General features: G+C 43.1%; 1 protein-coding gene across 1 annotated transcript in view; it reads right to left on the bottom strand.

Annotated features, from left to right (window-relative positions):
• Positions 1–270: 270 nt before the first annotated feature.
• LOC141147981 (uncharacterized) overlaps positions 271–24,335 on the bottom strand; it is a 181,948-nt gene continuing 157,883 nt past the window's right edge. Inside the window, exons 11-15 of the mRNA XM_073635137.1 lie at positions 14,610–14,945; positions 11,891–12,187; positions 5,426–5,770; positions 575–904; positions 271–398 (exon numbers count right to left, since the gene is read on the bottom strand). Coding sequence (XP_073491238.1) covers positions 271–398; positions 575–904; positions 5,426–5,770; positions 11,891–12,187; positions 14,610–14,945 — 1,436 coding nt within the window. The remainder of the gene's footprint in view (positions 399–574; positions 905–5,425; positions 5,771–11,890; positions 12,188–14,609; positions 14,946–24,335) is intronic.

The following is a 24,335-nucleotide window of genomic DNA, read 5'->3' as shown; positions in this document are numbered from 1 at the left end:
CCGCGGAGGGACCCCAGAAGAGGAGGATCGGGGCCACTCTGTGCAAAACCCTTACACAGAGAAGGTAAGTATGACATGTTGTTTTATTTTTTTAAAACCAAACCTTTACAACCACTTTAAGGGGAAAAAAATCCTTTGTTTATGCCCAAGAACCAGGAGTGACGTCAGTGGTCGCTCCAGTACTCCAAGGGCATGGAGCTGAGTGGCAGCCATCTTGCCCTCACTCGACTTCCTACCCAGCAAACAGGCCGCGTCCGATCGTTTCTGGGCTTAATGGATGGCTTCGGTAATCTCAAAAACGACTGGGAAGCGGCAGGGAACCTCTCCCGCCGCGTTTACAAAAGTGATCTTGCGGTGAAATCCGCCGCTGGGATCACTTCTATCAGAAAGCCGGCCGCCTAAAGAAAATAAAGATACCGGGGTTAGCTGCAGCCATAACCCCGGTATTTAACGTAAAAAAACATGGCGTACATTTACAGTTAGGTGGGCCGGCAAGTGGTTAAGTGAAAATGACTCTGCAAAATGAAAACAAATAAAAAACGATAGAATTACTATGTCTATGTAAAGTACTCACCTTTAACTGGTAATTTGACTTTTTTCTCTATGGGCTTTTTCAGAGTGGGATGTTCCACTGTACAGGTGAACTCGGACTTCAGGTCTTCTGGCAGTTTTGGGGTGAACACCAACATGGCTGTACGGCTGTATGTGTTATCTGGTTGTAGCTGGTGTATGATGTCTAGGATATTGTACTGTGCTGTATTTGTTAGCTTGTTTTTTTCCTTATACCAAGTCACGGTCAGTTTTTCTGGGAAATATCCAGAGATTTGACACCGTAGTTCACATTTAGTGTTGAGAGCTAAAGTAGATGTCTCTATTTCTTCAACATGGGGGCTCCAAGCAAGATCTGCAGAATAATAAGAATTTGCGAGTCTGATCAATCCTGGTATTCTTATAAATGTAAGGACATGTTCAAATGTTATTGGAAACACAGTAGTTATGCTGGTCCAACCTGGAACAATGTAACTATGTAAACATATCCATACCCGGAATTCTTCTTTAACCGCTTGCCGACCGTCTCACGACGATATACATCGGCAGAAGGGCACGTAAGGCAGAATCACGTACCTGAACGTTCCCCTTCAAGAGGCGGCCTGCGGGCACGCGCACCCGCGGCAAGCTCTGTGAGTCGGGTCGCGGGTCCCGCGGACTCGATCGCCGTGGGGATACCCACGATCGCCTCACGGGGAGGAAGAACGGGGAGATGCCGATGTAAACAAGCATCTCCCCGTTCTGCCTAGTGACAGTGTCACTGATCTTTGCTCCCTGTCATCGGAGCAAAGATCAGTGACGTGCCACACACAGCCCAAACCCCTCACAATTAGAAACACGCCCCTAGGACACACTTAACCCCTACACTGCCACCTAGTGGTTAACCCCCTTCACTGACAGTGTCATTTACACAGGAATCAGTGCATTTGTAGAGCACTGATTGCTGTATAAATGACAGTGGTCCCAAAAATGTGTCAAAAATGTCCGACGTGTCCGCCATAATGTCGCAGTCACCATAAAAATCGCAGATCGCCGCCATTACTAGTAAAAAAAAAAAAAATAATAAAATGCCATAAAACTATCCCCTGTTTTGTTGGTGCTGTAACTTTTGCGCAAACCAATCAATCGCTTATTGCGATTTTTTTTTTTACCAAAAATATGTAGAAGAATACATAAACTGAGGAAAATAGTTTTTTATATATATTTGCGGGGGATATTTATTATAGCAAAAAGTAAGAAATATTGCGTTTTTGTTCAAAATTGACGCTCTTTTTTTTGTTTATAAAGCAAAAAATACAAACCGCAGAGGTGATCAAATACCACCAAAAGAAAGCTCTATTTGTGGGAAAAAAAGGACGTCAATTTTGTTTGGGTTCAACGTCGCACAACCGCGCAATTGTCAGTTAAAGCGACGTAGTGCCGAATCCCAAAAAGTGCTCTGGTCAGGAAGGGGGTAAAATCTTCTGGGGCTGAAGTGGTTAAACAACTTGCAGACCGCCCGCCGTCATTATATAGCAGCTGTTTAAAGTGGAATACCATTGTTATGGTAGCAGCTAGCTGCCATAACCCCGGTTTCCTCTTCAACAGCGGGCGGTCTGCTTTCAGATAAAAGTGGTCTCAGCGGCGGATTCGCTGCAAGATCACTTTTATCGGGGGCGGGAGAGGGCCCTCCTCCCTCCACAACCCAGGTGGTCTCCGCTGCTTACCGAGCCATCGGTAGCGGTGGAGGCGACTGTGTCCTCTCCCCTCACAGGCTGAATGCTGAGTGAGGGAAAGATGGCCCCCGCTTGGCTCCACACCATTGGATGGCTGAAGCAACGTTAAACGTCACTTCTGCCCAATGGTCTTAAAGGGGAAATTTTTATTTTTTTTGCAAAAAAAAAGACATTTCATTTTATTTTTTATTTTTTTATTTCATTTTAGTGTAAATGTTAGATCTGAGGTCTTTTTGACTCCAGATCTCATATTTAAGAGGTCCTGACATGCTTTTTTTCTAATACAAAGGATGTTTACATTCCTTGTAATAGGAATAAAAGTGACCCGAAATTTGTTTTTAAAAGAACAGTGTCAAAATAAAAAATAAAAAGTAAAATAAATAAGAAAAAAAAATAAAAAATTTAAAGTGCCCCGTCCCGCCGAGCTTGCACACAGAAGCGAATGCATGCGCAAGTCGCGCCCGCATATGAAAATGGTGTTTAAACCACACATGTGAGGTATCGCTGCGATCGTACACACGGTCGGACTTTGTTCGGACATTCCGACAACAAAATCCTAGGATTTTTTCCGACGGATGTTGGCTCAAACTTGTCTTGTTACACACGGTCACACAAAGTTGTCGGAAAATCCGATCGTTCTGAACGCGGTGACGTAAAACACGTACGTCGGGACTATAAACGGGGCAGTGGCCAATAGCTTTCATCTCTTTATTTATTCTGAGCATGCGTGGCACTTTGTGCGTCGGATTTGTGTACTTACGATCGGAATTTTGTTGTTGGAAAATTTTATATCCTGCTCTCAAACTTTGTGTGTCGGAAAATCCGATGGAAAATGTGTGATGGAGCCTACACACGGTCGGAATTTCCGACAACAAGGTCCTATCACACATTTTCCGTCGGAAAATCCGACCGTGTGTACGGGGCATTAGAGTGAGAGCAATAATTCTAGCACTAGACCTAAAACTGGTAACCTGTAGAAACTCTTAAACTTCGCCTATGCAGATTTTTAAGGGTCAAAGTTTGTCGCCATTCCATGAGCGGGCGCAAATTTGCAGCGTGACATGTTGGGTATCAACTTACTCGACGTAAAATGATCTTTCACAATATAAAAAAGAATTGGGCTAACTTTACTGCTGTCTTATTTTTTAATTCAAAATAACTGTATTAATTCCAAAACAATTGCTCTTGTAAGACCGCTGCGCAAATACGGTGTGACTTAAAGTATTGCAACAATGCCATTTTATTCTCTAGGGTATCTGGAAAAAAATAATAAAAATATTTGGGGGTTCTACAGTAAGTAATTTTCTAGCAAAAAAAAGTTTTGCAGGCGGAGCTGATCGGACGCTCCATTCAACCCTATGGAGCGGTGGATGTCAGCGGTGACATCTTCACTGACACCTGCTGCAATCCGATCCTTTCCGCCAAAATGGATGGTGGTCCTATTTTTCATCCGTCTGGCGGATCGAATGAAAATGGACAGGTGCTCCATTTTCATCTGATCCTCCCATAGAGGAGAGCAGGACTCTGTCCTTCTCCGCTCTGCAAAGCGAGCAGAAATGGACCTGTCATCCACCTGCTCAATGGGGATCAGCGGATCGATCCCCGCTGAGCAAAGCGGAGTCCGCCGTGCGGACCGCTCGTGTGAAAGGGGTCTTACAGAGCCTAATTTAATGTACCTAGAAGTTACCCAAAAAGGTCTATCCATCAATATGTTTAGGCTTGTGTCTGTCACTGTCACCTCTACGCTCTTTAGATATAGTGAAAAGATTATACTTTTACAATTATCAGGGCTCATGCACACAGGACGTTTTTACAGCTGCTGTTGGGGCGTCTGATGTTTTTTTTTAAACTGCCTCTAAAAGCCCCTCCATGTTAGCCTATGTGTCCATGCACACAAACAGTCAGAGGCGTTTGCGTTTAGGGGCAGTCGAAGAAAACGACAGCCTGTGCGTCCAGGAGCAGAGGTTGTTGAGCTGTAAAAAAACGAAAAATGCCCAAAAATGCCCCTAAACGCGTCTTAACACTGTAACAAGCTGTTAGCCACGTTTAGCCGTGTTTAGCCGTGTTTGGCAGTTTTAGGCGTTTTTACATTACAGGGAGTGCTTTTACTGAAAAAAAACCCCCAAAAACGCTAAAGCCCAAAAATGTGAAAAAAACTCGCCCATAAATGCTATTCAAAAACGTAGCTAACAGCGCGTTTTTAACGCTGCTTTTTCCTGGCAGCAGCGCTGGTGTTTTTTAAACATCCTGTGCGCACGAGGCCTTATGCCGCGTGCACACGATCGGACTTTCCAACGGAAAATGTTGGATGTGAGCTTGTTGGCTGAAAGTCCGACCTTGTGTATGCTCCATCGAACATTTGTTGTCGGCCTTTCCGCCAACAAATTTTGGCTAGCAGGTTCTCAAATTTTCCGCCAACAAAACTTTGTTGTTGGACTTTCCGATCGTGTGTACAAAAGTTCACGCATGCTCAGAATCAAGTACGAGCCGGTAGTGCTCAGTCTTGTAAAACTAGCGTTTTTAATGGAGATATCACATGACTATTGAACTTCCTTTTTCTCGGCTCATCGTACGTCTTGTACGTCACCACGTTCATAATTGTGGGCCAACATTTGTGTGACAGTGTGTATGCAAGACAAGTTGGAGCCAACAACCTTCAAACAAAAATCCATGGTTTTGTTGTCGGAAAGTCCGATCGTGTGTACGGGGCATAAGACCCGGTTCACACAGGGGCAACTTGTCAGGCGACTTAGCCGCCTGACAAGTCGCGTTCCGTTCTGTACTATGGAACCGTTCTAATATGAACGACTCAAGTTGCTCCGAATTAGAAAAAGGTTCCTGTACAACTTGGGGATGACTTCAGGGCGACTTGCATTGACAGAGTCATGCTGCAAGTTGTGTTGCCCCTGTGTGAACCGGCTCTTGGTGTCACTATTAACAATGATAACATATCAAATATAACAGCTGCATCAATAAAAAGTTCCCCTGCCACTGAACATATACTATACTGTACATTCGGAAGACGAGTTTGTGCCTCTCCGAAACGTTGAATTAAATCGCCACCGCACGTTCACCTTTCAAGACCCGTGAGTGTCGCTGTCTTTTTTGGTTTTCATATATACTATACATTCCTAATATTCCTCCCAAAGCAGGATACTAACCGATTAGGGGTAATTTTCCCGTTGTCTTCTTTATGGGTTGCTCCAGACTGGGATGACCCACTTCACATATAAAGTCCACTCCGTGGTCGTCTTTCTTTGGGGTGAACACCAGACTGGCTGTACAGGCGTACGTGTGATCTGACTGCTCGTGAGATTCGGTAATGTGCGGTTTGTACTCTTTTTTATTAGCAATATGAAAGACACCTGTCCCCGCCGTCTTCTTATACCAGCTTACAGTCAGATCATCAGGGAAATATCCATAGATTTTGTACTGTATTTTGCATTTCGTTTTTTGAATGAGATAAGGTGTGTTTAGTGCTTCAACGTAAGGTCGCCAAGGAATATCTGGAAATAATCAGAACATATACATCCAGACTTTGCACACTCCAGTTTTAGTAAATCTCCCTCAATATGTCAAACTTTCAAATTGCATGCACCTGTTGAATGACATTGAACCTCGATACCCTACATTTTACACAGATGACACTTTAAAAGCCGCTACAGGTCATAAATTTAGAGATAACCATGAATAATGGGCCTGGAATTATTGCTGTCCCTCCAGCGTGCATGGCGATACGTAACATGTCTTTCTGACACGTTTCCCCTTATCGGCTTCTTCAGGGGTGGAAATGGATCCTCCAGAGACAATTTCTATTGTACACTCATTGTAATGCCGCGTGCACACGAATGGACTTTCCGGTAGACTTGGTCCGGCGGACTGGACTCCGTCGGACAATTCGATCATGTGTGAGCTCCAGCTGACTTTTTTTTCCCAAAAGTCCAACAGACCTAGAAATAAAACATGTTTCAGAAGTCCCAAGCTGCGGGGCCCGTATCATGCAACTAGTGCCCCTGGTCCTGGTGACCACCTTCCTGCCATGGCCGTGTCATATTAGTATATTTTATTGCCTTTTCACGTGATTGGACCCTCCCCCCACCCCCCAGTAGCCCTCTCTTAATACCCCCCATAGTATCCGGGCGCTGCTGATGGGCAACGACAAGGCTGTGAAATATTCTCTCTTAACTCTGAGTTGCACTTACACACTGTATTGCAAATTGTAATTCCTCACTTTACGAGGAGAGGGGGGAGGAAGGAAAGGAAAAAAAAAAGGGGGGAATAACAATAGAATGCCACAATGATGTGACTAGATTAGAGACGCATATGAGCATTAATCTGATAGTAGTCTCTGGATAAAGTTAACTGATGTGGCAAAAAAAAAAAAAAAAAAACATGTTTCAAATCTTTCCGACGGACTCGAGTCCGGTCGAAAAATCCGCTCGTCTGTATGCTAGTCCGACGGACTAAAACCGACGCTAGGGTAGCTATTGGCTACTGGCTATGAACTTCCTTGTTTTAGTCCGGTCGTACGTCATCACATACGAATCAGTCGGACTTTGGTGTGATCGTGTGTAGGCAAGTCCGTTCGTTAGGAAAGTCCGTCGGAAGTCCACCGAAAGTCCGTCGGATAGACCGTCGGCCCAGTCCGGTCGAAAAGTGCGCTCATGTGTACGCGGCATAAGTCATTATTACTAAATAATATATAATGAATAACATGTATTAGATGTATATTATGTATACCTCTCTTTTTTCTTCCTAGCAACCCTTTCTAATAGCACCCTTTGAGTCCCTGAAGAAGCTGACAAGATGAAACGCATCCGGATGAGCCACCCTTCCCTATCGTGATATTTTGATTAAAATATATGTGAAACAACAATGTAACAAGAACATAGATCACACTTCATATGCATAGAGAAGGACCTCTATTTTTAGGGGTGTGTTTGGGTTAGAATATGAGTTAAGGAAGATTTTCATGATTATAAAGGGTTATCCAAAATAGTAATTTTTAACTAATATTGTAATAAATAACTTTTTTATGGAAATTGGTAATCACTCTGTGAGGAGGTTTCAACACCTTTAAAGTCCCACCTCTCTATAATCTCCCTTTGTACTTCTAACAATTAGGCATGTGGTGTTGATTTTTCTGCTGAGCTCATAATTTTTTTCTTTCCTGAACAGCGACAGCTACAAAAAATGTAGCTGCTGACTTTAAATAAACAGCCACTCACCTGTCCCATGATCCAGCAATGTGCTCACCCCAGCCGTTTTCACCTCTCATCTTCTGTCTTCAGCGAGACATCTTAACTGTGGGCACCCAGCTGTAACAGCTTGTGGCTTCACAGCTGGGTGCCCACTGCGCATGTGCGAGCCGTGCTGCACATTGTGAATGGTTCTGCAGTCTTCTGGGACCTGTCACGTGTCCCAGAAGACTGCGGGGGGGGGAGAAAGTGGGATCAGGTACCTGCTCCCCCCCCACAAAGGTGCCATTATGGACAGAGGACCTGGGAGGACGCCTTAAAATAGAACTTCCCCTTTTGGGTGGAGCTCCACTTTAACTAGTTGCTACAAGGTTGTACACAATTGGGTGAAGGGAATAAATACTTCTCCTCTCTCCCTTAATTCATTTCCAACCCTCTTTCCACTCACTTAGCTAATCAGACCTTTAAAATAATTTAAAAAAAAAAGCTTTTAAACTCCATAGTTACTTTCCTGAATCCACGTTCATGTGAACCTTCATGGCACTTTTTTGATTATAGTGATTTCTCGCTGCCCCCTGCTGATCTTTGTTGTTTTCCCAACTGGTCTTGTTACCACCCCTTGTGACCTCACCACAGCGAATGTTGAAAATAAAGGGACCATCTGTGGACCCAGATGATGGACAACTTCAGCAGACAATGGTCAGTGTTCCATGTCACCAGGAAGAGACATGGGCACTGCAAGACGGAACTTCCCACACTAAAAAGGAGAAGAATTCAACCAAGCTTGTCTTTATTTTTTTAGCTAAGCACAAGGGGGTGGGAAGGTTTTTTTTTTTTATTCCTGGAGATAAGAAACTGGAATTTATTGATTATCTACTACTATTTCTTTTGGAAACCATAACCCTTCCTACAGTCAAATCTGTGAAAGTCTCCTTTGGTTATGGATATCAGTGAATACCTAGAGATAAAGTTTAGTGATGAGGTTAATTCTTGAATATATTTAGAGCTCCAAGACAAACACACTTATTACTAGGATTTACATCCTAGTCGACTGTGCAGAGCACTTACTTTCCATTTTATAATACAGACTGCCGAAGGTAATCTGTGAAGGTATTGCTAGTGCCATGGCAAAACTTTGTAGCTGTCTGTTAGGGGCAACGACAACACATATGCCACCAGGCTCCATGTTGGGCGCCAAAAAATGTAGCACGCTCTAAAACTTGGGAACATGTGAGGGACCCCCAGTAAGTGGGCTAACCTTTACCCTAAGGGTAAGTCTGTGGCTAGTGATTGAGAGCCAGTCGGTGTATTTTAGAGATTTTATTACTCCACTGGGGCAAGAGAGAGTTAAAGGCTGTAGCTACCCATAGCAATACTTAAATTTCAGATCTAGTTCCAGCGTGTACAGTGAAAAAGTCTCTTGGTTTAGCTTCCCCCTCTCCCAGGCAGGACAGCTTATGAGGACCACTTCTGGCCTTAACCCAGGCTCCACCACAAAGTACATGTTAACTTTCATATAGGCTACAGGCCTGACAAGTTAGACTACAGAGAGCACACCTCCCCAGGCCAAAGCTTGGGGGAAAGAGAGCCTTACAAGGTCCCCCCCAGATATTTATATCCTTCCCCAGAATGCCCCACTGGTAATAAACCTAGTAGGGATGAGCCTACGTAAGTTCGACTCGAACATCAGGTGTTCGCCTGTTCGCCGAATAGCTAACAATTTAGGGTGTTCGCTGCAAATTCGAAAGCCGCGGAACACCCTTTAAAAGTCTATGGGAGAAATCAAAAGTACCAATTTTAAAGGCTTATATGCATGGTTTTGTCATAGAAAGTGTTTGGGGACCTGGGTCCTGCCCCGGGGGACATGGATCAATGCAAAAAAAATTCTTAAAAACTGATGTTTTTTCGGGAGCAGTGATTTTAATAATGCTTAAAGTGAAACAATAAAAAGATTTCCTTTAAATTTCGTACCTGGGGGGTGTCTATAGTATACCTGTAAAGCGGGCCATGTTTCCCGTGTTTAGAACAGTCCGAGAGCAAAATTACATTTCTAAAGGAAAAAAGTAATTTAACCTCCCTGGTGGTATTCCCGAGTCTGGCTCGGGGTGGAATTTCAGTACCAAGAGCGGTAACCCCGAGCCAGACTTGGGATTGCATCGCAGGATCCATGTAGAGGTTACTTACCTTGTCCCCTGGATCCTGCGATGTCTACCCGCTGTGATCTGCGAGCCACCGTGTCTTGCTCGATTCACAGTGCCGAGCTCCGTTCCCTGCGAACGTTGCGACGCATGGGGACGAAGTTTGGCGCCAAATTCAAAAAGTAAAAAACACAGTATAGATAGAGTATACTGTAATCTTACAGATCACAGTACTGTATCAAATAATTACACATCCCCTTTGTCCCTAGTGGTTTGTCTAGTGTCCTGCATGTAGTTTTATATTATAAATACTGTTCTTTCTGCCAGGAAACTGGAGATTGTCCATAGAAACCAAAAAATGTCAGTTTACGTCAAAAGTGCTTTTAGACCAGCTAGAAAACAGCGATAATAAATTAGAATTACTTGCCGAATTGAGTGATAGTGATTCGTGGGGAAATTCGTCATCAAACACTATAAGTAATGACAGTGACAATTCTGCAACTGAGCAAATTTCAGTGTTTTTGATTTGATTACATTATTGAATCATTTTTATTATTATTATATTATTATTTGTTATAATTATTTATAGTTATTTATTATATTATAATTTATGATTTCGTGTTTCAAACTTTATCATACCCGGGATGTCTACTAGACTCTTGTTTGGACAGATTTAAGTGTGTTATTGCTAAGAGTTACAGGCCTACAATATAAAACCCCAAATTTCTATGCAAAATAATTGTACCGCTTTCAGCACCTAAAATCTGAAATAATCATACCGCCAGGGAGGTCAAAAGTACTCGCGGCTATAATGAATTGTCCGTCCCGGCAATACACATAAAAGAGCTATCACCTGAGAGGACGGTCATTACGGCGGGTGCCTCCCATGGAGGCAGGTCGGTCGCGTTTTTTTTTTTTTTCAGTCGGTCGGCGGAGCAAGAGAAGAAGAAGAAGACTTCGTGGGACAGTTTTATTTTTTATTTTTTAATAAAGGACTTGTCCCCAAGCCGTGTCATGTCATTTTTACCATTTTCACACTTTTTTTGTGAAATGGTAGGGGTACATTTGTACCCCGTTACCATTTCACACAGGGGGGAGGCCGGGATCTGGGGGTCCCCTTGTTAAAGGGGGCTTCCAGATTCCGATAAGCCCCCTGCCCGCAGACCCCCACAACCACCGGGCAAGGGTTGTGGGAATGAGGCCCTTGTCCCCATCAACATGGGGACAAGGTGTTTTGGGGGGCTACCCCAAAGCACCCTCCCCATGTTGAGGGCATGTGGCCTGGTACGGTTCAGGAGGGGGGTGCTCTATCGTTCCCCCTCTTTTCCTGCGGCCTGCCAGGTTGCGTGCTCGGATAAGGGTCTGGTATGAAGACCCCCACGCAATTTTTTTTTAACATTTTGGTGCAGGGTTCCCCTTAAAATCCATACCAGACCTGAAGGGTCTGGTATGGATTTTGAGGGGGACCCCCACGCCATTCTTTATTATTAAAGGCATTATTAAAATGACTGCTCCCAAAAAAATGGCCGTTTTAAAAAAAAAAATTTGCATTGATACATGTCCCCTGGGGCAGGACCCAGGTCCTCAAACACTTTTTATGACAATAACTTGCATACATGCCTTTAAAATTAGCACTTTTGATTTTTCATGTTCGTGTCCCATAGACTTTAACAGTGTTTGCGTGTTCGAACAAATTTTTTTCCTGTTCGCATGTTCTGCTGCGAACTGAACCGGGGGGTGTTCGGCTCATCCCTAAAACCTAGTTGTTCTGCCAAAGGGAACATAAATATTCAAACCCAGTATTAGTGTGGCCTCTCCTTCTATTACCAGAGGTATCAGGGATGCCTACTGACATCCGGCAGAAGCAACAGCAACACTGAGCTTATGGGAAGATCAAATGAGTGTAGCATTATAAATCAGCTTGGGCTTTTTACCACCTAGCAAACTACATTTAGATAATTGGACCTGCTTAGGGCAGGGTAGATACATACAATTGTTTTAAACACGTGTAGACAGAGTGAATTTCGTTGCTCCATTATTTGTCTACCATGCCTGAATTATCATTGTTATCCACAGTCAATTAAATGTTGAAATCGAATATGTGTCATCTAAAAATATTATACTTGAAACAGCTTAATCAATGAAGCAGGATACCTAACAAAGTTTTTATCTTGCTTGCTTGCAATTATGTTTCAAACTCTATTATAATAATACCTTCTTTTCTTGCTTTCCTGATGTAAATATGTTAGGTTTGTGTTCTGTGTTGTTCATTGCATAGATATGTTCTTACCTGATGTCTGCAGCTCTGAGTACTGAGGTCCTGCCATAGACTCTTGCGTCCAGGTGACTCGTACCGGAAACTTTAAACAACTGGAGGGAATTCTAATCTCACTGGTAACACCAAACATCTCCCCGTTATCATCCACTAGAAGGGTTCTCTGTGGTGGATAGTCTATGTAGCTGTCTCCACCAAAGCTCCACGTAAAATCAATGTTTTTTGGAGAGGCTTTCTTAAGGCGAAAAGAGCAGAGCACCACCCCAGATGCACAAAGGGTTAAGCTCACTGGCTCTGTTTCAGTGGGGGTCACTGGAAATCAACAAAAAAAAATCCCATTTAGATGCGTCTAATAATATGCTAAAATTGATTTTTTAGAATTAATGGCTAAATCAGGAAAAACTTTAAGGAAAACCAGCAACTGGGATTATTTTGGGTGATAACTGGTGATATCAACACTGTAAAGTTCTTTGCTCTTCTTGCTCCACAGGATCTTGAGGTTGCAAATCAATTACTCTACCAAGGTGGCCACCATCCCACAGAGACACAGTGCAGAACAAGGCATGGTAAGTCAGCAAGAGGGGAAAGATCAGATAAAGGAAGTAGACATTTGCAGAATAAAAAAAAATGGTTTTGTTTCGTTTAGATTCGTTATTTACATAAATTAGTTTAGTTTAATTTGTTTCATTCGTTTAATTCGTTCATTTCATTTTGTTTATATGTTTTCAAATCAATTCGAAAAGTTTTCGAAATCAATTTCAAATAGTTTTCGAATTCGAATTCAAATTGTTTTCCAATTTCCATAAAGAAGCAGAAAACAGAATAGAAAATAAAGGAATAGAAATATTTGTTTTTCTATTCTATTCCTTTATTTTCTATTCTATTTATTTCAGTTTTCGAATTTGAAAACTATTCAAATTCAAATTTCGTTATTTCGGATTCATTTAAATTCAGTACTATTCTAATTTGGAAATTCGGATACATTCGAAAATTCATCCAAATTTTAATTTGGAGCGAAACAAACAGCACATGTCTAGAAGGGAGTCTACATGACATAATGAAGACTAGTGCTTTGCCCTTTGCTTACCTATTTGGTTGCGGCTTCCACAGCTTTCACAGATTCCCATTTTTTTAAAAATAGTATTTGCAGTATTACATAAAAAGCACCTGTGTGTGTGCTTTTTCCGCCCTGGGCACAGCATTGCTGCATAGAGCGAGGCCTACTGAAAGCTTTAGCCTCTCCCTTCTCACTGCCTCTTACTGACAGGAGTGACTGCAGTGTCACTTCTGTCAGCAGGGCCTTTTTTCCATCTGGAACGCGGCAGTACTCAGCACTGCCACCTCCGCCTCCTGTGCTAAAATGTGCCACGTGAGGTAAACACAGAAGCTGGCTTCCTCTGCTGGTCTCTGTGTTTACAACATGTCTCCACCTCACACAGATCACTCCCTGCCCTGCAGAATGACAGTCCAGCCATCCTCCTAGACTGAGGGCTGGGGAAGTAGCTAGGGAAGTTGGTGGAGGAGTTCTGTACTGGGGCAAAGGCGTGCGCAGGGGGTGTGCCAGGTGTGCCACCCTAATCACTCTGTGCAGTGCCGACTCCCTCTTATTGCCTGGGCTTCCCACCATGTTACCCCCCCATTTTCAGGACGGAGAGAGGGGAAAGGGCTAGTTAGTCAATGTCATTTATGACGGAGCAGCCTTCCAGGTAGCACAGGGGGCGCTCGCCCGCCGCATCGCTCGGGTCCCGGTGCGCATGCCCGGCGGCCGCGATGTCCGGCGGGCACCCGCGATTGCCCTGTAACCGAGCAGGACCGTGGATCTGTGTGTGCAAACACACAGATCCACGTCCTGTCAGATGGGAGGAGACCGATGGTGTGTTCCTTGTACAGAGGAACACCGATCAGTCTCCTCCCCTTGTGAGTCCCCTCCCCCCACAGTTAGAATCACTCCCTAGCAACATATTTAACCCTACAGCGCCCCCTGTATGAATGTGAATGGTCCCAAAAATGTGTCAAAATTGTCCAATGTGTCCGCCGCAATATCGCAGTCACGATAAAAATTGCAGATCACCACCATTACTAGTAAAAAAAAAATTATAATAAAAATGCTATAAATCTATCCCCTTATTTTGTAGACGCTATAACTTTTGCGCAAACCAATAAATATATGCTTATTGCATTATTTTTTACCAAAAATATGTAGAAGAATACGTATCGGCCTAAACTGAGGAAAAAATTTGTTTAAAAAAAAAAAAAAAATTGATATTTATTATAGCAAAAAGTAAAAATATTGTGTTTTTTTCAAACTTGTCACTCTTGTTTTGTTTATAGCACAAGAAATAAAAATCGCAGGGGTGATCAAATACCACCAAAAGAAAGCTCTATTAGTGGGGAAAAAATGATAAAAATTTCATTTGGGTACAGTGTTGCATGACTGCGCAATTGTTATTCAAAGTGTGACAGTGCTGAAAGCTGAAAATTGGCTTGGGCAGGAAGGAGGTGAAAATGCACTGTATGGAAGTGGTTAAGGTAGGAGTTCTGTAATAGGGGGGTGGGGGGGAAGACCTTTAAAGCATGTGTGTATGTGGGGGTAGGACATTTTTTCATTTCAGTGACACCATTGATACAAGGGGTGCTGGGGGGGACCCATCTTCATCCTGGACACTGGATGACCATGACCAGGCACTGGTGCCAATGCCTGCTATTTTGATGTGACACTTTATGAGAAACTCACCATTGACATGTATTGGTCCTGTGCTCCTCTCAATGAGCTTCTCCATACTTGGATGCCCCACTTTGCAGATGAATTCTGACCCCTGGTCTTCTTGGAGTGATGGCCTGAACTGTAGACTTGCTGTGCAGCTGAATGTGTTATCCGGCTGTATCAGAGCCTCGGTAATATCTTGCTTATATCCCAATGTATCAAGAGATAGCAGAGTTCCATTCTTATACCAATTAATGGTGAGATCATTTGGGAAATAGTTAGAGATTTTATACTGCAATCTGGCATTTGTGTTCTCAAATAATGTGAGTTCCTTAATTTCTTTTATCACAGGGCACCAGGGAAAATCTGCAAAATCAAACCACAAGTATTAAAAACGATCTATAATATCTATTCATCTGTCTATCCATCCATCCTATCAAACCTATCTATCCATCCATCCAATCCATCTAAGTATCTACTTATCTATCAATCCATCCATCTGTCTGTCCATCCATCCTTCTGAATGTTAACAAGCAACAGGGCTATAAATGTTGGTAACAACCCATGCAATCCATACATACAGAGAAACCAAAACAAATAAGTTCAGAAATGAAGTTACGGTATCTCACAAAAGTGAGTACACCCCTCACATTTTCGTAAATATTTTATTATATCTTTTCATGTGACAACACTGAAGAAATGACACTTTCCTACAATGTAAAGTAGTGAGTGTACAGCTTGTATAACAGTGTAAACTTTCTGTCCCCTCAAAATAACTCAACACACAACCATTAATGTCGAAACCGCTGGCAACAAAATTGAGTACACCCCTAAGTAAAAATGTCCATATTGGGCCAATTAGCCCTTTTCCCTCCCTGGTGTCATGTGACTCATTAGTGCTACAAGTTCTCAGGTGTGAATGGGGAGCAGGTGTGTTACATTTGGTGTTATCGCTCTCATTCTCTCATACTGGTCACTGGAAATTCAACATGGCACCTCATGGCAAAGAACTTTCTGAGGATCCTAAAAAAAGAATTTCTGCTCTACATAAAGATGGCTTAGGCTATAAGAAGATTGCCAAGACCCTGAAACTGAGCTGCAGCACGGTGGACAAGACTATACAGCGGTTTAACAGGACAAGTTCCACTCAGAACAGTCCTGCTAGGTTGAGTGCACGTGCTCAGCGTCATATCCAGAGGTTGTCTTAGGTAAATAGACATATGAGTCCTGCCAGCATTGCTGCAGTGGTTGAAGGGATGGGGGGTCAGTCTGTCAGTGCTAAGACCATACACCACACACTGCATCAAATTGGTCTGCATGGCTGTCGTCCCAGAAGGAAGCCTCTTCTAAAGATGATGCACAAGAAAGCCTGCAAACAGTTTGCTAAAGACAAGCAGACTCATGCCCCATACACATGGTCAGATTTTCCGAAGGAAAATGTGCGATTGGAGCGTGTTGTCGGAAATTCCAACCGTGTGTGGGCTCCATCGGACTTTTTCCATCGGATTTTCGGACACACAAAGTTTGAGAGCAGGCTATAAAATTTTCCGACAACAAAATCCGATTGCGTCAATTCCGACCGTGTTTCGACAATTCCGACGCACAAAGTGCCACGCATGCTCAGAAGAAATTCTGAGACGGAACAGCTCGGTCTGGTAAAATTAGCGTTCGGAATGCATAGAGCACTTTCGTCAGGCTGCAATGTTTAAAATTGTTTAATGCAGCGCACTCTCTTCTTCTTTATAATGTGAGAAGAATGAAGTAGTTTTGCTGCTCATATTCACACAAACTTCTTTCTTTATTATTTATCGTTATTCCCTCAATATATTTTGATTTGTCACATCTGACAAAAAATATATATAATTTTTTTTTTTTGGTTTGTATTTTTTTCAAGGCTGATCTTGTTAATTTTTTATCTTTATTTATTTTACATCCTGAATATTTTTGTGTGTGTTTTGTGTGTCAAGTTACCACAACACCATTATTATCTTGTATTATTTAATCTTTAATCTCAAGGAGATTGCTTGGTGTTGGTGTCCCTTGTTAATTTAACATTGCATTTTTGAAATGTACCTGCCTCCTCACAAACAAACTGTCCTTTTTGAAGGAAAACACACATAGGCGAGTATAATTGAAACAAAAATTCTTTTATTAAGGGCTCAGAACCAAACAAAGAGGGAGGCAACGCTGGAGAAACAGCAGAAATTGGTGAAGCCTTTGGCTCCCAGGGCACACATCAACTATTTTACTGCAAAATTGGTGGCCTGAGGAGTCCATATCTAAGGGAGTGCAGTCTGGTCCAGAAGTGCCAGAGATCTGGAAAGCAGCAGGTGACATCTATGTCCCCAGGCTGTGGTCATACAAGAGCCTGCATCTTTTGCCAGACCAGACTGAACCCAGGTCATCACTCTCTGGTCTTCCTTCCACGCTTCCTTCCACGCTGTGGCTCTGGTGGTGTAGTTGTGGCAGGAGGAGTAGGAGGATGGTCCAACTCACTCAGGTGGGTATTGGGTGTGATTTCGTCCCTCTCCCCCCAGTTAAGACTTTATAAAGAAGGTTCTCACACATGAGGCGTTGGCCCTCCTGCATGCCCTTCAGTTTGGTGGTTTGTCATTCTGTACAGGGCACTCGCTCGCACCTGGTAGAGAGTATTCAGTACAGAATAATTATTCTTAGGTAACTTTCACACTGAGGCACTTTATAGGCATTTTTGCGCTAAAAATAGCGCTGTAAACTGCATCTTCCGCAGCCCCAGTGTGAAAGCCTGAGTGCTTTCACACTGGGGCGGTGCGCTTGCTGCAAGCAGCATCTTTGGGGCATTGCGGGAGCGCTGTATACACCGCTCCTCCACTGCCCCTACCCATTGAAATTAATGGGTGCCGCTTTCAAAGCACCTTAAAAGCGATTTGAAAGCAGCGATAAGCTGGTGCTTTTAACCCCTTTTTAACCCCTTCTGGGGTGGTCAGATGAGACCAAAATTGAACTCTTTGGATGCCATAATACACACCATGTCAAATGGCACTGCACATCAGCACAAAAACACCCCCATACCAACAGTGAAGTTTGGAGGTGGGAACATCATGGTGTGGGGCTGTTTTTCAGCACACGGTACTGGAAAACTTCATGTCATTGAAGGAAGGATGAATGGAAAAATGTACCACGACGTTCTTCATAAAAATCTGCTGCCACCTACCAGGGGGATGAAGATGAAACAAGGGTGGACATTTCAGTAAGACAATGATCCCAAACACAAAGCCAAGGAAACTCTCAAATGGTTACAAAGAAAGAAAAAAAAAGCTGCTAAAATGGCCCAGCCAATCACCTGACTTGAATCCAATAGAAAATCTATGTAAAGAACTAAAGATCAGAGTTCATAGAAGAGGCTCACGGAACCTTCAAAATTTGAAGACTGTTTATGAGGAAGAATGGGCCAAAATCACACCTGAGCAATGTATGCAACTAGTTTCTCCATACAGGAAGTGTCTTGAAGCTGTCATTACCAACAAAGGATGTGTTAAATACATTTTAGTTAGCAGGTTCAGTACTTTTTCTCTGTGTCATTCCATGTTATTACACATACAGTATCTCACAAAAGTGAGTACACCCCTCACATTTTTGTAAATATTTTATTATATCTTTTCATATAACAACTGAAGAAATGACACTTTGCTACAATGTAAAGTAGTGAGTGTACAGCTTGTATAACAGTGTAAATTTGCTGTCCCCTCAAGATAACTCAACACAGCCATTAATGTTTAAACTGCTGGCAACAAAACCCAAATTGGGCCCAAAGTGTCAAAATTTTGTGTGGCCACCATTATTTTCCAGCACTGCCTTAACCCTCTTGGGCATGGAGTTCACCAGAGCTTCACAGGTTGCCACCGGAGTCCTCTTCCACTCCTCCATGACGACATCACGGAGTTGGTGGTTGTTAGAGACCTTGTGCTCTCCACCTTCCATTTGAGCATGCCCCACAGATGCTCAATACGGTTTAGGTCTGGAGACATGCTTGGCCAGTCCATCACCTTTACCCTCAGCTTCTTTAGCAAGGCAGTGGTTGTCTTGCAGGTGTGTTTGGGGTCGTTATCATGTTGGAATACTGCCCTGTTGCCCAGTCTCTGAAGGGAGGGGATCATGCTCTGCTTCAGTATGTCACAGTACATGTTGGCATTCATGGTTCCCTCAATGAATTGTAGTTTCCCAGTGCCGGCAGCACTCATGCAGACCCAGACCATGACACTTCCACCACCATGCTTGACTGTAGGCAAGACACACTTGTCTTTGTATGCCTCACCTGGTTGCCACCACACACGCTTAACACCATTTGAACCAAATACGTTTATCTTGGTCTCATCAGACCACAGGACATGGTTCCAGTAATCCATGTCCTTAGTTTGCTTGTCTTCAGCAAAGCTGTTTGCAGGCTTTCTTGTGCATCATCTTTAGAAGAGGCTTTCTTCTGGGACGACAGCCATGTAGAACAATTTGATGCAGTGTGCGGCGTATGGTCTGAGCACTGACAGGCTGACCCCCACCCCTTCAACCTCTGTAGCAGTGCTGGCAGCACTCAAACATCTATTTCCCTAAGACAACCTCTGGATATGACGCTGAGCACGTGCACTCAACCTCTCTGGTCGACCATGGCGAGGCCTGCAATGAGTGGAATCTGTCCTGTTAAACCGCTGTATTGTCTTGGCCACTGTGCTACAGCTCAGTTTCAGGGTTTTGCTAATCTTCTTATAGCCTAGGCCATCTTTATGTAGAGCAACAATTCTTTTTTTCAGATCTTCAGAGAGTTCTTTGCCATGAGGTGCCATGTTGAACTTCCATTGACCAGTATGAGAGAGTGAGAGCAATAACCAAATTTAACACATCTGCTCCCCATTCACACCTGAGACCTTGTAGCACTAACGAGTCACATGACACCAGGGAGGGAAAAAGACTAATTCACTTAGGGGTGTACTCACTTTTATTGCCAGCGGTTTAGACATTAAAGTGGTTGTAAACCCGTTAAAAAAATTAAAAAACAAAAACCTGCAAGACAAAGGCATAATGAGCTAGTATGCATAGCATACTAGCTCATTATGAATTTTTTACCTGAGATCGAAGCCCCCGCAGAGGTCCTCGTTCACCACTCTGGCGGCCGACATCTCCCCGGGAGGTTACTTCCAGGTATCGCGGCTCCAGCGCTGTGATTGGCTGAAAACCGCGTTGATGTCACTCCCGAGCATGCGTGCCGGAGCTGCCGGTAACAGTACAGTACAACTGAAGCAGTACCACGTACATGCCATTTTACAACCACTTTAATGGCTGTGTGTTGAGTTATATTGAGGGGACAGCAAATTTACACTGTTATGCGATGTACACACGATAGGATTTCCAATGGAAAATGTGTGATAGGACCTTGTTGTCGGAAATTCCGACCTTGTGTAGGTTCCATCACACATTTTCCATAGGAATTTCCGACACACAAAGTTTGAGAGCTTGCTATAAAATTTTCCGACAACAAAATCCGTTGTCGGAAATTCCGATCGTGTGTAAACAAATCTGACGCACAGATGCCACGCATGTTCAGAATAAATTAAGAGACGAAAGCTATTGGCTACTGCCCCATTTATAGTCCCGACGTACGTATTTATGTCACCGCGTTCAGAACGATCAGATTTTCTGACAACTTTGTGTGACCGTGTGTATGCAAGACAAGTTTGAGCCAACATCCGTCGGAAAAAATCCATGGATTTTGTTGTCGGAATGTCCGATCAATGTCCGACCGCGTGTACAAGGCATTATGCCCCGTACACACGGTCGGATTTTCCGACGGAAAATGTGTGATAGGACCTTGTTGTTGGAAATTCCGACCGTGTGTGGGCTCCATCACACATTTTCCATAGGAATTTCCGACACACAAAGTTTGAGAGCTTGCTATAAAATTTTCCGACAACAAAATCCGTTGTCAGAAATTCCAATCGTGTGTACATAAATCAGACGCACAAAGTGCCACGCATGCTCAGAATAAATTAAGAGACGAAAGCTATTGGCTACTGCCCGTTTATAGTCCCGACATACGTGTTTTACGTCACCGCGTTCAGAACGATCGGATATTCCGTTAACTTTGTGCGACCGTGTGTATGCAAGACAATTTTGAGCCAACATCCGTCGAAAAAAATCCATGGATTTTGTTGTCGGAAGCTCTGCCGATCAATGTCCGACCGTGTGTAGGCCCCTTTCACACGGGCACCGTCAGTTTAGCCACGTTAAAAACGTATCAGTTCTTATCCGTTACTTCATCTATCTTCATCTGTCATCCGTTTCGTTAATCTCCATTTTCATCCGTCTTCTGTTCCGTTAATATCCGTTTTCATCCATTAATGTATACGTTTACATCCATTTTTTCATCCGTTTTTGTATACGTTTTGTTCAGTTTACAGCAGTTTCTGTGCCTTTAAGGAAATTACCCAGAAAGCATTGCTCCTCCCATATTGCATTGCAGTTTTCAATGAGTGACTTGTCCTTGCTGTGTCCTTCCTTTGTCCTTGTGTGTGCTATCTGCAATGGATTCCAACAATTTTTGGGACATCGTGACATTGTTTGTCGTATTTGCCTATATGAGGAGAATGGAGAGCAAGAAAAAGCAAATTGTGGCTAGGAGACGTCGATTTTGGACCCACCCCATGCTAATGAAGCGGCCTTCTGAAGGTTTTGTGGCTTTGCACTATGCTCATCTCCGACAGTATCCCACAAAGTTTTTCAACTTCACCAGGTTGACCGTAGCCACATTCGACTACTTACTGGACCGGCTGCACCTACGGCTGCACCGGAGACATACCAACATGAGAAGATGTGTACCTGCAGATGAACGTCTCCTAGTGACCTTGAGGTAAGAAGTCATTCATTTATCAAGTGTCAGGTTGCCTACCCCTGGTCTACTGTGTGTGTGTATATACAATATGTATAGATAATAAATATTGTATCCATTTATGTGCCAGTAGAATGTTGTTTTACTTAAAAAGCTAAAGCTAAAAAGATGTTTTATTTTTTGGTTTTCTAGGTTTCTTGTAACTGGCCAGTCCTATACCTCTTTAAACCATTTATTTTTTACTGGGCATTTAAACTATTTCGGAATTAGTGCATTATACTTGCCTAGCCATATGGGAAGAGCTGTGTCCAGCAGTGATGCCATTACCAGATGGAAACATGTGGTGAAGAATAGCCGAACAATTTTGGAATCGAGTAAACCTTTCAAATTGTATCGGAGCTCTTGATGGAAAGTGTTCTGACTCAACTACAAGGCTATAAATATTATCTTCAGCTTCACATAGAGCTTACATGACCTGGTGATCTATTTATCCCTTGCATCAATTCAGGCAGCTTAACTCAATGAATAACTCACTGTATGGAAAGACAGACGATGAATCCTCTCGAATGTTCCGTTTAATGATGGATATTCATAGGTAGAAAAACGTTGCAGTTGTAAGCCACATGTAAGATGTTACAGCAATGAGGTATACTGTGCACAATGAATCAGAGAGAGGAAGGGGAGGAGAATATACAGAACTACGGTGAGAGAAAGAGTTCAGATAGGCAGAGGGAACAAATCTTAAAGACACAGAGCATAATAAATCACATAGTGTAACACAACACTCCCCGTCTGAAATCTTTAGATTTCATAACCATAAACAATTATATATATATTCAATAAGTCCAATACTGTTAAATGTCCTGGAACCTGTAATGAAAAACATGCAACAAGCAAGTATAAACATAAGTCCAACAGGATTGAAGAACATGTAGTCCGAAGTATGACGTCTTCAAAGAGTTCCAAAGTTCAAGGTAGACCCTGTAGATAGCAGCAATGTACTCCCCGCCGTGCCAACAGCATGGCTAGTCCTTGCATAAGTCACTCACCTGGCAAAAGGAGTACTAACTCAGTAATTGGTCGAGTGAAGGTTCTTGTGGATCCTCCCTTGGTTACCTTGACTTCTACCTTCCGGACCTTGTTATCGTCACTGGGCATAACCTTGGTAATAAGACCCATAGGCCACTCATTCCGACAAACTTCCTTGTCTTTTAGAAGGATGAGATCTCCAACCTTAAGATTAGGCTTAGATGTTTGCCATTTGTTACGACCTTGAAGGTGATGAAGATACTCCTTCCTCCAGCGATGCCAAAACACATTGGCGAGATGCTGTACCTGCTTCCATTGACGCCTGTAGATATCCTTGGGTTCAATCTCACTTGAAGATATTACAGCGGTCCCAATCTTTTGAGTAAGGAGTGAAGCTGGAGTAAGGATCACTGGAGCATCAGGATCTGAAGATACCGGCACTAAAGGTCTTGCGTTCACTATAGCACACACTTCAGCGAGAAAGGTAGACAAAGTATCATGGGTGAGTGGTAAAGACTTGTGAGTCTGCAACATGGAGTCGATAGGGGGTGAGTATGACTCCTCACACAAAAAGCTTGGAGGTGACAGCCATAAGTTGTCCAGAAGAACATCAGATGACACGGCTCTGGTCCCACAGTCAGCTGGATTGAGTTCAGTGGGAACGTAATGCCATTGACTTGGTAGGGAGAATCTTTTAATACGTTCAACCCTGTTGCTGACATACACATGAAACTGTTTTGTTTGGTTGTATATGTAACCAAGTACTACCTTACTGTCTGTATAGAAGGTGAAAGAATCAATTCTAGTGTCCATTTCACTTCGTATGACTTCGGCAATTTCTACTGCTAACACGGCTGCACAAAGTTCGAGTCTTGGTATGGTATGTGCAGGTTTGGGAGTGAGTTTTGCCTTGCCTAGGACAAAACTACAGTGTGATTCCCCATTCATTTCAGAGATCTTCAAATAGGCTACAGTAGCAATAGCTTCAACTGATGCATCAGAGAAAATATGAATTTCCCTCCGGTAAACAGTTGAAATAGAACCTGGAACATAGCAACGGGAAATCTGAAGTTTTTCTAGTGACTTCAAAGAATGTCTCCACCTTTCCCACTTGTGTTGATTCTCACTAGGTAAGGGAGTATCCCAGTCTATGTTCTCAATAGATAACTGTCTTAGCAGAATTTTACCTTGAATGGTAACTGGAGCAAGGAAACCGAGTGGGTCATAGATGCTATTCACCACCGACAGGACTCCTCTCTTAGTGAAGGGTTTGTCACAAGTTGATACTTGGAAGGTGAATGTGTCTTGTTCGATGTTCCACAACAAACCCAGACTTCGCTGTACAGGAGGCACATCTGTACCCAAATCAAGGTTTTTTAGACTGGTGGCATAGTCCTCAGAGTGAAAGGCATTCATAAGTTCCTGGCTATTGGATATAATCTTGTGCAGTCTAAGGTTTGCTGTAGCCAGCATCTCCTTTGTTCTGGTGAGGAGATCAATCGCTTCTTTAGCGGTTGGAAAAGACTTGAGTGCGTCATCAACGTAGAAATTTCTTTCAACAAACTGACGAGCATCAGATCCATATTCTTCTTCTCCAGTCTGAGCTGTTCTCCTTAGCCCATAAGTTGCCACTGCAGGAGAAGGGCTGTTACCAAAGACATGTACCTTCATTCGAAAGTCTATAACTTCCTTGTGGATGTCATTGTCTTTGTGCCATAGAAACCTGAGGTAGTTTCTGTTGTCTTCTCTGACAATGAAGCAGTGAAACATCTGTTGAATGTCTGCCATAACTGCTACAGGTTCTTGTCTGAAGCGAATCAAGACTCCTATTAGACTGTTGTTCAAGTTAGGCCCTGTAAGGAGCATGTTGT

This window comes from Aquarana catesbeiana, linkage group LG06 (assembly GCF_042186555.1).
Source record: "Aquarana catesbeiana isolate 2022-GZ linkage group LG06, ASM4218655v1, whole genome shotgun sequence".
In the NCBI taxonomy this organism is placed as follows: Eukaryota; Metazoa; Chordata; class Amphibia; order Anura; family Ranidae; genus Aquarana; species Aquarana catesbeiana.
Note: the sequence above shows the minus strand (reverse complement) of the source record. Positions and strands in the feature narration are given on the sequence as shown.